Source organism: Hydractinia symbiolongicarpus, chromosome 8 (assembly GCF_029227915.1).
Source record: "Hydractinia symbiolongicarpus strain clone_291-10 chromosome 8, HSymV2.1, whole genome shotgun sequence".
NCBI classification, from domain to species: Eukaryota; Metazoa; Cnidaria; class Hydrozoa; order Anthoathecata; family Hydractiniidae; genus Hydractinia; species Hydractinia symbiolongicarpus.
Genome location: NC_079882.1, coordinates 21,119,680 through 21,135,271, shown reverse-complemented (window position 1 = coordinate 21,135,271; position 15,592 = coordinate 21,119,680). Strand labels below are relative to the sequence as shown.

Genomic DNA, 15,592 nt, shown 5'->3' with positions numbered 1-15,592 from the left:
CACCAAAATTTGCGCAAGACCTACACTTAAATGCAAGGATTCAGTAAACTAAGATTAAATTTCCACAGGCTTTCTGCCAGCGTTGATATAAAAACATCAGGTAAAAAGTGTTCATCTTGTAATAAAACTCGTTTTGGAATGCAGCTCGTTGTTTTTTACCGGTTTAAATGACCAAAGAATGCTTTCTAGCAGTACTTCTGTTATTCTTATCGCAGTTATTATTAATTTACTCCAGATAAGGCTGCAACAGCAGCGCATATTGTGATTTTTGTGCACAAGACTTCAGGGCACCTAGTTCTCAGGGCTTTTTTCTGATACTTTATGCTCTTACTAACTTACTTACTTTTTAGTTGTTTTCACGAAGTCCAATAAATGCATTCCGCGAAGATTAATTTTCGAAAATATGAATAAAATTCGCGGAATTCGCTATACCAAAAGTTATTTATTCTCAGTATAAACAGAATAAGATAAACTTTTTTTAAAGTGAGAGGTAAGCTTTAAAGGGATGTTACAAATTTATTCACTTTACAATGCTCAGGGATCTTCCACAAATTTTGTCCCATTAACGAGACAATATAAATAAGACAAAAAATTTTTAAAAATTTGTCTTGTTTTGTTATTGAGACAATTAAAGAATCAGGAGACGATTTTTTGTCAATTCAACTCAAAAAAAAAGTGGAACAAAAAATTGAGAACAAGATAAATTAAGAGGAATTCAGACGCAAAACAATGAAGAAATTTTACATATCTCTTTAAAGACAATGATTAATAAGAAGGCAACAAATCAACAAGCATGCTATAATATTCAAGTCCTTTTCTTCTCTGCGCACACATTAAGTGGATGTGACAATACGTCAGCCATCCACAACTTTGGCAAGTAGACCATCTTCACAAATTTGAAAAATGCGGATGAATTAAGATTGACTGCAAAGTTATTCTAAATTGAAAACGTGTTCTGAAGATATTGGCAAAGAAGCTATGTGGTTCTTCGAGTCACTTCATTCTACTTGCCAATGTCTCCAAAAAATCAAAACACACAAGCACGATAAAATTGTGGTATCTAATCGTGTATTGGTCCAGCGCTATCTCCCAGAGCACCGTTTAAGCATTTACCATGGACTGAGCATGTATCACCAAGATCTGACAGAGATATACTTTCATTGATAATGTTGATAATACATTATTTTTTATTCTTTTTGATTTTAAAAAATTCCAGCTTGTGGGTTTGATAACATCATTTTTTTTAATACTGTTAATGTTTGCTCAACTCAAAAATGATAACAAGAACCACTGTGGGGCTGATAGAATTGTCTTCCCATTAGTTATTAGATTCATTTCTATATAACTATTTTTACGTTCTGTATATATTCTACATAACTAAACTCCAAAGGAATCGAAATTAAAAATGTTTTTTTGGTGACACAACGTAAAGAAATAGTTTCTGTTTTTTGTCTATCTAAGAAAATTTATATTTCTGATGTAAATTGTAAACTCGGTCTGTACTTTTGACCTCAGGCTGTATGTTTAAGAGTACAGCATAAGTAAAAATTTTATTTTTGTCCTTTGTAAATAAATTTTATAAATTTGTTTTAGTCAAGAGCAATAACTTTGCAATGAATGAATCGAAATTTAAGGAGGAAGGCTATTTTGAATTTCCATTCAAACCATATGATATCCAGCAGAATTTTATGAAACATTTATACTACACGATTGAGAACGAAAAGATTGGTATTTTTGAAAGTCCAACAGGAACAGTAAGACGTTTGCTAATCCTTGCCACTTCTACTGATTTCCATGCTTTTCCTGTCCTAATATTATATGTTCTGCATAATAGCATGAGGGGGAAAGTGTTAAGTTTATGACCTCAATTTGTTTAACTGATGGTGAATTTTATATTTTTATTAAATAAATATTTTAATAATCAGTGTGGAAATGTGTATATATGTACTAGGAATAAAAATGCACCTGCCTGTCTTTAATGTTAAATTCGAAAAAATTTTCTGATGATATTTCACAATTTAAGTCACGCACCCGTTCATTGGTTAAAAAATTGCATGAATGGTGACAATCATGCAAGGTTAATAATAGCATGCAAAAAATATTTTGCACACAAAAGAATTTTGTAGCCCCTCCAGAAGAGTTTTACGTAAACTTAGCAATAATCTACTTAACTCCTACAACAATTTCATGTTCAGAAAGTTTGCAGAATAAATGTTAAAAAGTATTCCAATGCAATTCTTCATGGCATAAAAAACGTAAATGTACGTGCCTAAAACTTCAAATTTGTGAACAAATTTGAAATTTTAGGGTTGTTTATTCTGGGTGAATTTTATTCAAAACACTAGGTTAATTAATTGACTTTTCAATAATAATATGAAGCTACAGTATGCTTTTAAGTCGAGCATCTTTATAATAGCACCCGTATTCTGTTTAAATGGTTATGTCGCAGATTTATTTTGGACATATAGCAATTTGATTGCTTCGTGACAAGCAGACAAAAATAAAACCCATGCAGGAAATATGTACAATAGGCAGAAGTCTGAGAACTGAAATATGCATAACATGAGAAACAGTGGATTTTTCTATGGGCTTAAGACTAGTTTTAACAATAAAAAAAGAGGAGCTATATAATAAAATTTTGTCATTGTTAATTAAACAGGCAATCTTGATCTGGATAGTATCTTTTGTCAAGCAAATTTTGTGTTGTGTTTTTAGTAAATATATTGAGAACAACTAATATATTTTGAGTTTTTATCTTTTTACTCCAGTAAAAACATCACACTAGAAATTTTTTACTCTAGGGAAAATCTCTTAGCTTGATATGTGGTGCATTAACTTGGTTACGGGATTATGAAACACAAAAGGAGGAAGAAACAAAGAATATTCTTTCTGGCAGTTCAAGTTTAAAGTGAGTACATGCAATAATTCAATACACTCTTTTTTATAAGCATATGTATTTTTGGAACAGCTGTAGTGTGGCTAGAAAAAAGGTTTTTTGAGTCTCAAATTATGCTTAGATTATTTTTAGGATTCTTCAGGCTATATGTATAAAAAAGGGTGTATAAGACTTTTTTTTCTCTAAAACACTATTTTGTTATTTGTTTATTATTTATTTTGTTGAAAAACTATGCCTCAAGATTAAAGCTCGGCTCAGATTATGGTTGTCTTATGCTTAATATTTGAGGGATTTTAAGGCCGGGTAAGTCATGCTTATGAAAAAGAGTGTAAATCAATATGTTGATGTCTTTCTAAATGAGGTTTTATAATGCATTAATTATATGTAGAGAAAGTAAAGATGAAGAAGACAATGGTAAGGTATTTGTTTCATGAATATTATTTTTATTTCAAACAGCAATTGTGAAAATGTGTTGTAAATTAATCTATGCAACACTTACTTAAATTTAGAACCAACATGGGTTGATGATTATTTCCAACAAAAAGCTGCTAATGATCTCATTGGGAAAGTTAAGGTTAAAATTTCTAACGACTTGTTTTTGTTAGTCAAACAGGCAGGTAGGCCTAACATCAGCTGCGCATGTCCTAATTATCTAAGAAATCCTTGTTGAGCAAAAACTGTAATCCAAAAAATGAATTTTTTTCTCTGAAAAACACAGAATATTAATATTGTTTAGTGATATAATTGCATAATAAAATCTCTTTTTACCTACAACCTGACAATATTGAGCAGTACAATTGTCAAAGCATAGCAATTTGTTTACCTTAGCCTTCACTAAAGCTAATATGTTTATGTTGTTATAGTCTGCAACTGGTCTTCGATACAGCTCAGTTAATATGCTTTATCTTTTTTTTTACTTTAACAAGACTAGTTTAGATTAAATGGTTTAAGTATTACGGAATTTACTAGGAGAGGGAAGAGAAACGAAAGAAGCAAAAACTGAAATTGGAAGACATTAGAAAAAATAAAAGAGCAAAGAAGCGCAAGGTTTGTTAACATTTCAATATTTAAAAAATTAAGGTGACCGAAACCGAATTGTTTATATAAAATAATTAACCAGTTAAGAATAAAGCCAACCTTTGACATGGTTTTTAAAAAAACCTTGCTTATGAGGTCATCAAACTTTTTGCATGCTTTAAAATTTATCAAGTATTCTTTTCACTCAATACAATAGGTTAATTTTCAAAAATACATGATTTTTGTATGCAACCTCTCATTCTCTTTGCTTGAGAGGTTATTTCAAATGACTATGCAGAAAGGAAGCAAAAGCAAATATGAGTTGTGCTTTTGTGAGAGGACATGTGAAAAAGCAATATTAAAAACATGAATTTTATATTTTTCAAATGCTAATACTACATTGTCCAGATAAAACACTATAAAATATACTACTATAAATTTTTAGCTACGATTTTTAAATACATAGCTATATTCACATTGTAATATAATTGGTTTGTTTGTTGCTTGTTTATTTTTTCTGTTGACAATGTCATCGTATTGTAACATAAAAACACTTTAACATAACATCTCTGTGAGTGTAATTTAAAGAGAGAGAAAATAAATTCCGCTGTTTAATTAGCTTTTTCGCGCAACATGACATTCATGTGCATTTAATTTAGCAACAACATTCTTCGCGAATTTAAGATTGTAAGAATATCAGCATAACTCAGGTAATTAAGTTAGTGAAGCCATTGGAACTACTGGACGCCAAGTAGCGTGAAAATGGATGGAGAAAACTGACATCAACTCCAAAACTTGACTACCCACCTGTTTTGAAACAGACAAATTGATGACATCATCAAAAAACCTATAAACACTTTACTTAAATGTTTGTCAAAAACATATTAAATATTTCTCTGCCCTAATCAATAAAAACAATTAAATTATATTAGGATATTAACCTAACATAAATTTTCTCATAAATTTAGTGTCATCTGTTATAGATGGTAAAAATATAATTGCTTTTACCTGTCACAGAAAACAGGCAGCCAGGCAGGCAAAGTGCATTACATATAAATTTTTGCACAAAAATATTAACTTTATTTAAAAGAGAGATGATTGCCCTTCAATTGCCACTAGCATGGAAAATGATGTAGTAGAAAAAGAAAATGAAGATGAGGCTCTCTTGGTTGACTACACCAGTGATAACGAAGATGTCAAGGGAGAGGACAGGTGCCACTCTTATTTTTTATTGCACGTATCAATACTTCCATGTTATATAAAATACATAAAGCTTTTACTTTTTTAGATATAGTTTCAACTGTCTTTTTTAGTACCTCAGAGGAAGATGAAATAGACGAAGAAGAACAACATGGCATGAAGGTATGCATCTAGTGTTTTGTTGAAATGATCCGACACTAGTATACTCTGTTTCAACCAACACTCATGCAGCACATTTTTATGTTATAATGCAGTAGCAGACAAGTTGCAGTTGTTTACAAAGCTCTATATATTAGTGTATGACACTCGTTGAGGCGAAAAGAAGGACCATAGGTTATATTACTTTCTAAAATAACTAGAAGCGTCCCTACAAAGCTTAAATATCGCCATATTTCATTCTTACGAGAAAATCTCCTTACAAAGCTTAAAAACACCACAATTCATTCTACAATGTAGAGAAAGCTGCTGTACCTGTACTTATACTGAAACTTATATTAACTTATATAAATAAAGTATAAGTATATAAAATAAAGCAACCAAAATACTAACAAGAACAAGTGGATTGATGATGTTAAAATAATTTTAAACCTTATATCCCTGAAAATTGTTTGTTGCAAGCACACGATCCTATACATTATTTTAATCAGCATTTCAAGGTTTACGTAATAACTTTTCGCCGAAAAATTGAAAGCTATGTTTATTAATTTTAAGAAAACGCTTGAGATAGTAATCTTAACCTTTTCTAGCCAACCTTTTATTTTTTTACTTGTGTAAATTGTATAAATTTAAATTCTTTTTTTAGATATTCTATTGTAGTCGTACTCATTCACAGCTTGCTCAATTTATACACGAAGTACAGAAATCACCTTTTGCTGATAAAATACGAGTTGTTGCTTTAGCTTCACGACAGGTAAGTTGTACTTCTTGAGTGACATGGACAGATGGGTAGCTTTGATTTTTCTTCTTTTTTTTTTTACGTTACAGACGTATTGTATCAATGCGGATGTTCAAATGTTAAAAAGTGGTCACAAAATCAATGAAAAATGTCTTGACATGCAGAAAAAGAAAAAAGGTATGCATAGGTCTGGAACTTATAATTGTCTATTGACTCTGCTAAATCACATGCCTGTATGTGTTTATGTGCCTTTTTTGCGTATTGAATGATTAACATACCTATGGCCTCCCCTTGATTTATTAGTATAATAGAGTAATTATTTTCACTCAGGGGAGGTTCACACTCGAATATAGTATGCTTAGCATGTATAAAAAGCATGCTATATATCTTGTATAGGAATGATATCAAAACAGTGTTCAATAAAATAAACAGCAGAACTTGGGTGGATTAATTTATTTTCGTATGTACACATTAAAAGTGCATAACCCACAGTTCCACACTGAGCGATTGTCAGACGTACACTAAAGTATAAAAAGTGTAATAATATTTTTACAGTAATGAAAGTTTTTTACAAAGCATGGTATAACTTAAGCAAGTTTCTAGTAAAAAAAGAAAAAGAAAAAGAAAAGTCAAAATAAAAATAAAAATTATACTCAAAATAAAACAACACATTCTTTTAAAAGTAGGGAAGGCAGGATGAAAATCTTATTCTTGATAGTTGTTGTTAAGACTTTCTCAGACAGAAACATGCTGCAAAAAGCAAAAGAAACTTGTGTTTTATTTTACTTTTATTGAACTAATCCTTTTTAAATTTCATTGTTGAGCTGCCGTTGCAAAGAATGTATTTAAGTATGAATAAAATTTGTTCAACCTGATGTTGGCAAACAAACAATACAATTTATGAGTTGTGGCAGAAAGAGTTAAAAAATTGTCCAAATTCTTTGCATAAAGCTTAAAAGAGCCTAAGAGTTTGTTTTTGCTTTATATATTTGTCCATATTTATATTATGTTTTTATGAAATATTAATTAACACAAAAGCACTAAGGCACATAAACCAGTAAGGCACTAAAAAACCTAAAAAATTAGGGCATGTAATGATCTAAGGCTTGAAAAGCACTAAGGCACATGAAGACACTAGGGCACATAACGCATGTAAAAAACTAAGGCATGTAAACATGTGGGCATGTAATGACTCTTGTTTATTATGACTTCCATTTTAATCGACTGGAAAAAAGTGCAACATGAAAAGGACATATTTGAGATCTTAAAGAAATATTTGAATATTCCTAAAAAATTTGTGTTAAATAAGCACACTGATGGTTATTTAAGTTTCACTTTTCAAACTGGGTAATAATTCAAAGAGAAGGAAAGGCTGTCACTTCTTTAAAATGTTGTTTGCTAACGTAAATGCTTATTTTATAGAAAAGGAAGATGAGAAAGTTGAAGGAAAGCAAGTGAGAAAGAAGCGAAAAAAAGAAAAGGCATCTGGGTGTCCATATTACAACTATAAAAGGTTTAAGGAGTTTAAGGACCATGCCGTGGTATGCTGTAGTAAAACTTAAAAAACTTACTGACAAAACTGCTATCGTTGTTTTGTAAACATTTGTTATCACTTTATCCTTCTTTATTTAGATTAACTTTTTTTCTGGCTTAACATAAATCAACATTAATGTTGTGTCTTTTAACATTACTTTAATCCTAATTGATGTATTAATTCATATCACAATTTGTTAAACGAACCCATACTTTCTGCTTATTAACAGGTTGATGTGCATGATATTGAACAGTTGGTGTCATTAGGAAAGGATTTGGATACTTGCCCTTATTATGGAACTCGGCATTCAATTCCTGAAGCACAGGTTTTTTTTTTAAGTTTTTTGTTTGTTAAAAAGAACGCGAAAATGAAATAATACTGATGTTGTTCATTCATTTTCTTATATCACCAGGTTCTTTCTGTTCTTACGTTTTGGAAAAATCTTTTAATTTCCGTATTATGTATAATTTATTTATTCATTCATTCATTCATTTATAGTTAGTAGTTTTACCGTATCAGACACTACTTCATAAATCAACAAGAGATGCTGTTGGTATAAATCTGAAAGGAAATGTTGTAATCATTGATGAAGGTCATAACTTGATTGAAACGATAAACACCATTCACAGTGTCGAAATAACTGCACTCCAGGTAGACTTTTTTTCTGCATTGCTAATTTTTAGCAGTTTACCACCACCACAACTGTGTTAAGATGTACCTGGTTGATAAATTACTTTGCGCCCCTTTAGATTTCTTCATCAGTCAACCAGTTAATGCAATATAGAGATAGATACAGGTATAAAAATTGTGAAATCATATAGATGAATATTTTCTACAGTTGTTGACTTATTTTTATTTTTAAGGACAAGGCTAAAAGCGAAGAATCTTATGTACATCGAACAAATCTTGTTTGTGTTGAATTCTTTGCTTTCTGCATTGAAAGGTAATTTGATGTAATGTTTTCTTGTTTAATTCTAATTTAAATTCATTCATTTATACCCATGGATTATTTCTCTTTATTTTAGAAAAAAATGATTTAAAACAAACAGCTTCATCATTGAAGACAATCAACAATTTTGTTTACTCCTCAAAAATCGACAATGTCAATTTGTTTAAGGTAAGGATTTTTTATCCATTTGACTAATATCCTGCCATGCTCAAAACTAAATAGGTTCAGTGAAAGATATACTGTTTCAAAGCATCAGTTATTAAACTACGATTGTAAAATGAGAAAATTTCTCCCACGTAAAGCTTTCTTAGGGGGTGTTCATATAAGAAAACTTAGTCAAGGTAAACTAGCATGTTTGCTGAGATTGTGGCTTGTAAAATTCTTACGAAACACAAATTACTGTAATATAAAAGTTAAGCCAACACCATCGACAAACAAAGCTTTCCATTTTTAAATTATGTAATACAAAAAACATACATATAAAGAGCAAGTTTGTAAACTTCGTCTCCATTTCCCTTGTGTAGTTTGACCATCTATATTTAGTCTACTAATAACACATATGATATGATTTTTAAACCACTTAACATTTTCCCGAAAACCGTTTGGTCGATCAAGTGAAATTGTATCCTCGTCAATCTGTTTTATTAAAGAAATAAGCGTAACACAAGGTTAACGTGGATTTTAATTTTCTGTAAAGAAATAAGCGTAACACAAGGTTAACGTGGATTTCAATTTTCTGTCTTTTCCTTGGTAACAACAAATTTTAAAGTCCTGAAAACATAATACGTGTTTTCAGGATTTTGTAAAAACCATAAACGTTGTAGCAATTACTGCTACACTTAACAAACTTATTTCATAAATTCGTTTTTGTAATATTCCTTTCAAATGTCTTGAATGTTTTTTAGATAAGAAGATATTGTGAAAAAAGTCAAATAGGAAAAAAGGTGCTCTTCTATTCGTTTTTATTATTATTATTATTTATTTTATTTTTAACTTTTGTGCATTATTTTTCAAATTTATTTAGTTGAATGGTTTCATAGACAAATTCCAGAACATGGAAAAGGATTCGACAAATGCAGTACATTCATCCCAGTTTGTTTACATAGAGGCATTTTTAGATGCACTTACCAATGCTGATAAAGATGGCAGAATACTAATTACTAAAGATAGTAAGGATTTCATTTTAACCAAGCATTTTCAAAATGTTACAAGAGGGGCAATTATGGCAGCTTTAGCTTTTTTTAGATCTGCCCAGCAAATCCACGTTCAAATTTTTGTTGTTGAATCCTGCTGTTCATTTCATTGATGTATTGCAAGAATGTAAAGCAGTCATTGTTGCTGGTGGTACAATGCAACCTGTATGTTGTTGGACTTTTTTGTTCCTTATCTGATTGGGCATGATTGCTACGCCTCTTCAAAAGTCCTTAGTTCTCCTCGATTTTAAAAAGGTTTTATAAAAATATCGTTATGTTCTCAAAAAGACTGACAATTCTGCTCAATTTGACTCTAAAAAGAGAGGCGATCCTGTGGGGGTATAAAAGTGCATAAGTGATTATTGACATTTTGAAAGTTCACTTTGAAATTCTTTTCTATTTTGTTGCTGTATATATGTATATATAAGTATATATGTATTTTATATATATGAATACACAACCAGATTCTGTGAATCAACTAAACCATGGACTGTCGACTCAAACAAAGTAACTTTTGCACAAACCCTTTTCGGAGCCCCACAAAAGCCAGACCTGAATAGGGTTAATGATGTTAGCAGATCACTTACCTTTAATTGTATTTCAGGCAAATTATTTTTTTTAGCTTAAACATTTATATTAATTTACTAACAAGTATGTCAAAAAAATAATATTTTTGACTCATTTGTTTTTCTTAGCTAGCTAACATCTTTAGTATTTAATATTGCATATAAAACTTTTCCTCCAAAGGGATTTGTCTGAGTAAATGTTACGTCCTCCTAATAACATAGCTCTGGGCAATAGGAGGTAACAGTTTTGTATAAGCGAGTTCAAGGTCAAAAATAGGTCTTGGTCAGTAGTAAAACACAGCTGACTGGATTGACCAGATCTCTGGTTATAAAATAAACAAATATTTTTGCGAAGCGAATATTGATTGTATGAAAAATTGTTGTCACATGTTTGAAAAAGCAATGAACTCCACCGTATCGTTTTTGAACCTTATGCTCCTACTGTAGTTGTTATCTTTTTGTTTTCATTTTCTAGATATCTGAATTTAGAAATGTGTTGTTATACTCTGCGAATGTCCACAGTGACAGGATTGTTGAATTTTCATGTGGTATGTATTTTGCGGCACATCCAAATTAAAATGCGTACACACAAGTGAAATTCTCATGTAGAATTCATGTTGTGGCATTAAAATATTAATGTTGTAAATATGTTACACGGACTAACCATTACAATATAATATTTGTCATTACTAGACATCAGCAGTAATCTCCCTGCACAAACTCACGTACGGCTTGTATTATGGTACTCCGTATATTTTTTACTTTAAAATTCAAATATATATTTAGGCCATGTCATACCACCAGAAAACTTGATAGCTCTATCTCTATGTAAAGGTCCTTCGTCAATAGATTATGATTTCACGTTTCAAAATCGAAGTAAATATGATTTGGTGAGTAAACCTTGTTAACCCCAATCGACCTAAAATGTTGAGGTATTATGCCCCATTCCGCTAATTTGTTGCTTTTTATCTTGTATCTTATTACTATAACCCTATCTGATGTTTGGAAACATTTGTCTCTCGACACCTATCAACTAGAAACGTTCTGAATTTTCTTAAAAACTGTTATAAAAGTCACCATAAGAACCTCTTAATATAAATTACTATAACGTTTAATTCTGGTGATAGAAAGAACGTATTCACAAGTTAAAATTTTAAAAAGCACAGTCTGAATAAGTTTTTATAATTATCTAAAATTGAATGTTAAGAAATATATCTATGGTTATTCATTCTTTTATCTCGTACCAAGACTTTGCTTTGCTTCACCACTCCAACTGTATCTATTAATCCCAACACCCCATACCTCATGCAGTTATGACTAATGCTTTCATTTTTCAGATAGACGAGCTAGGTCGTATGTTGTGTAACATTTGCACGGTTGTTCCTGGAGGTGTAGTCTGCTTCTTTGCGTCATACGACTATGAAGATATTGTTTATAAGAGATGGCTTTCATGTGGTATTCTGAAGAAAATCGAGCTCAGAAAAAAGGTTAGTCAGTATCAAAGAGTGTCTACTGTCAGATTTAATTGACTAACATGTAATGTTAATGTATACCTAAAGATATTTAGGGAACCAAGAAAATCTGGATCTTGTGATAAAGTGTTATTGGATTACACCAACTCTATTAGGGTAAGTAATTAGTGAAGGGAAATGAGGAGTATGTGTATATCTATATATATATAAAATTTTATATTATTTGTTAGAGAGGTGTAACTGGTGGTGCTTTACTGCTCAGTGTTGTTGGTGGAAAGATGAGTGAAGGAATAAATTTCTCAGATGATCTGGGCCGGTAAGTGTGGTATGTTTATCAATTTTATTTGTATTTTTATCTAAAGATTCCCCCTCCTTGTATTTTTATCTGAACATTCCCACTCGTATTGGCTTTGGTATGCAGCACCTACAAACTGAAAATTATGTATATTTTGTGCATAAAAACAAAACTTTTAAACCCTATTGTAGATGCGTTATAATGGTTGGACTACCTTACCCAAATATACAATCCCCAGAACTGAAAGAAAAGATGGAATTCTTAAATAAAAGTATCGGGGTAAGTGCAACGAATCATTTTTGTGTTATGTATAACAGTGTTGAAAAATGTCAAGGGCTGCTAAGTTGGTGTCTAGAATGCTGGAATGTTTTTCTGACTTTTTTGAATCAATATTTGACTTGGGTTATTCTATTAATAAATATCTAAATTTAGAGGAACGCGTTTTATGAAATGTAAAAGACCCTGAATATAAATAGATTTTTTAATTATACAGTTCACATTTTAAATACAGTACATTGCAGAAGTTATAAAATAATTGCTTTTTATAGCCTTCCGCTGGACAGGAACATTATGAGAATATTTGTATGAAGGCTGTCAACCAATCGATAGGTGTGTAACTTTCTTTAACTATAAATATATTATTACACCTGCCTTACCTACGTCTTTATGGTAGCATGGAATAACTGCAAACGGCAGTCTAGAAGATCATACTGTTTTGAGAAACAACGTTCTGTCCATTTTCCTTTATTCTGTATGAAATAGATAGAATAGATAGAGGAATGCTCAAATCAGCATAATAAAGTCAAATTTAGGTTGTTTTGGAATGTCATTTAACGGACTAACCATATGTTTTATCTCTTTTGAAGCTTTCTCAAATAATACAAGTAATTTTTTAATAGTGAATATTTACTTGTACATGGGGAGTGCATAAAGTTGGTTTTCATATATTTTAGTCTGCAAAATACCACATTGCTAACTAGTTAGACTAATAATTATAACGTGTAGAGCCACGTAAAAAATTGCAATAGTAATTTTAGGTCGCACCACTTCATTATTTAGCTGTACCAGGCTCTATCATACAACTTTTTTCACAATATCTAGGTCGAGCAATACGCCACAAAGAAGATTACGCTTCAATCATTCTTGTTGATCAAAGATATTCAAAACCAAATGTTCAAAACAAGCTACCATCTTGGATACGATCACAATTACAATGTCATAGTCGATTTGGGCCAGCTTGTGCTTCGATTAGCAAGGTATGGTCAAATTTAACGTTGAATATTCGAGTAATATTTTAAACACTCAAAACGCTGATAACATCGTGATAACATAAGTTATTCGGGGGGTTACGAAGCTATTTTTTTTGCTTTTTTTAAAAAATAAAAAATGCGGTAAAATGTGACCAGACCTATACTGCACCTTACCGTTAGTTTTCATTTAAACTTTTCCGCTGCCAGTTATCGCTTAGGGGTGGTTTTATTTAAGCTGTTGCTGGGTATATGACGACAACGAAAACGAAAATGTTTAGTAAAATAAATTTATCTAACTTGAAATCTGAAGTAGAGTAAATACAATCAGAGAAACGAAAGTTTATAGCTAATAAATACGAAAAAAAAAACAACTGCATTTTTAATGCACGTTTTTATCTTTTTCCTTAACACGAAACAACGTGTGTGATAACAGCGGCTTTGTTGTGCGAGGAATGTTTTGTTTATGCGACACGTTTCCTGAGAACACAAGTACTGTGGTTAGTGCTGTTTGTTTCTCTTGGCTACCAGATGTTTTGATTTTATCATGTTCGTTTCTATGGCGACAACAACATAATGATAGCGAAAGATTATTAACATTTTTTTTTATGAATAATTAGTTGTTTATTGACTTTTTGTTTTAGTTCTTTGCTGGAAAACGAATTAAAAGTTAGAAGCCTATAAGATCTTGGATACAGAACGTGCTTGTTAAACACTTTTGCTACATGTATTTCGACATTCGTGTGATGTTGTCTAGATATGCAGTGCGCGTGCTGTGAAGCTCCTTAGCAACGGTTTGTTTTGTTCGAAACCGACCACTTCTATTACTTTATGAAGAAATTAAAGAAATGCTTATTAATTATGTATAACAATGGGATTTTTATTGAGACTGAAATGAAAACGCTGAACACTCTTAATTGAATATTTATATTTACATATATATATGCACGCACCTGTTGGGGTTAAAACTCTAAAGAAGAGAATTTTAGTTGAACTAAAAATAAATTGTTTGTCAAAAAAAATTCGTTTGTCCTTTTCAAAATTTTGAAACTAAAGAATTTTTTTTTCTTTTTCCATTTTTTTCTAATGTCCGACACGACATATTGAGTTTAGTGGAAATTAACTTTTAGATGCGTGCGTTCAGAAATATTGGTAGAAATATTGATTCGAGAAATCTTAATGCATGATTTATTTTTACGTTATTCATAATATAGAATATGTAAAATGTTGAAATATTTCGTTTGATGTTTATAATATTATATCTGTTATTCTAGGTTACATCAATGCTTATTATCATAATGCTAGAAAAGCAATATTTTTTTGCTTTAGGAATAGAAATATTATAGTTAACAAGGAGTTATAAAAATTGATAACATGTTGCACGAAATCACCCGGCCACATTTGCTTAACTTCAAAATTATGCGTATACTTTATTCTGTGTGTCTTTTTGGTTTTGCCTGTAGTTTTATATCTTCGTGTTGTTTTAATTTTTTTATCTTATTTTTTGTGAGTCATTCTAAATTTCGTTTGTTATGCTTTCATGTTTACTCGGGTTATGCTGACGTCACGAAACATGAATAGCATTAAAATTCAAATTGTTACTTATTTTAACCCCCTTAAATTTCTTCCCTTTGCTTTGTAAATCTGTTTTGTTTTGGTGTTTTTGTTAAAAAAATCACCACCCTTAGATTTCACCTTTTGACTTTGGTATGCTTATTTTTATTGTTTTTAATGTTTTGTCGACAACTTAGTTGTGAAAAGAATATGCCTTACATAAACATCAGATTAAAGTATGCAAGAAGTTGTTTTGGCTTACTGCCTAGTGCAAAACAATTAACAGTTCACAAGTCTTTCTTAGCAGTGGACAGAATGTGTTCTGTTGGTTTTGTTGCAATGCTTATTTCATTCTTAGACATAAGGGGCCTTTAAAGGTTTTTTGTCCCAATACACAAAAACCAACTACTAACAAGCCCTGGGGACGAGGTTGTGATCTATTGTTATTTGTATATTGTTTATTTATTACAAGAAATATCGATGTGCGAGATTTAATTTTTTAATGTTTGAAGTAGCCCTAGCAAAAATTGAACTGAATTATCCTTCAGTGAGAAAAATATCCTAATTTATTAGGTGACTATGTATTTGGAAGTCGTAAATCGAGATTATTCAAATGTATAATTACTGTCTCTTTTTGCCATATTCTAAACAAAATTTGGATGATGTTTTACTAAGCTTGTCCCCAGACCTTTTTTGCTTTTTGACAATCTGGGAACAAAAGAAGAAGAAAAAAAGCCGCTATTCCTGGTTACTTCTTGAAATTAAATATATTCC

The 15,592-nt window shown here is 30.9% G+C and overlaps 1 protein-coding gene across 2 annotated transcripts; it reads left to right on the top strand.

Moving 5' to 3' along the window:
• The first annotated feature begins 1,592 nt into the window (after positions 1-1,592).
• Positions 1,593-15,345, top strand: LOC130655672 (ATP-dependent DNA helicase DDX11-like). 2 transcript variants are annotated; one of them, XM_057458451.1, is made up of 27 exons: positions 1,593-1,754; positions 2,802-2,908; positions 3,285-3,310; positions 3,406-3,470; positions 3,866-3,943; positions 5,004-5,125; positions 5,227-5,275; positions 5,916-6,023; positions 6,098-6,185; positions 7,431-7,549; positions 7,772-7,867; positions 8,041-8,193; positions 8,292-8,338; positions 8,406-8,485; positions 8,568-8,659; positions 9,397-9,435; positions 9,516-9,660; positions 9,737-9,849; positions 10,726-10,798; positions 11,037-11,140; positions 11,588-11,737; positions 11,810-11,878; positions 11,953-12,038; positions 12,209-12,296; positions 12,566-12,626; positions 13,119-13,273; positions 13,909-15,345. In XM_057458451.1, the coding sequence occupies exons 1-27, from the start codon at positions 1,614-1,616 to the stop codon at positions 13,936-13,938; spliced, it is 2,484 nt and encodes an 827-aa protein (XP_057314434.1). In that variant the 5' UTR covers positions 1,593-1,613; the 3' UTR covers positions 13,939-15,345. The 2 variants fall into 2 exon arrangements, 1 of the variants encoding a protein (XP_057314434.1); XR_008984720.1 differs by lacking the exons at positions 13,119-13,273; positions 13,909-15,345 and having other exon boundaries at positions 11,953-12,047; positions 12,566-12,618.
• The last annotated feature ends 247 nt before the right edge of the window (positions 15,346-15,592 follow it).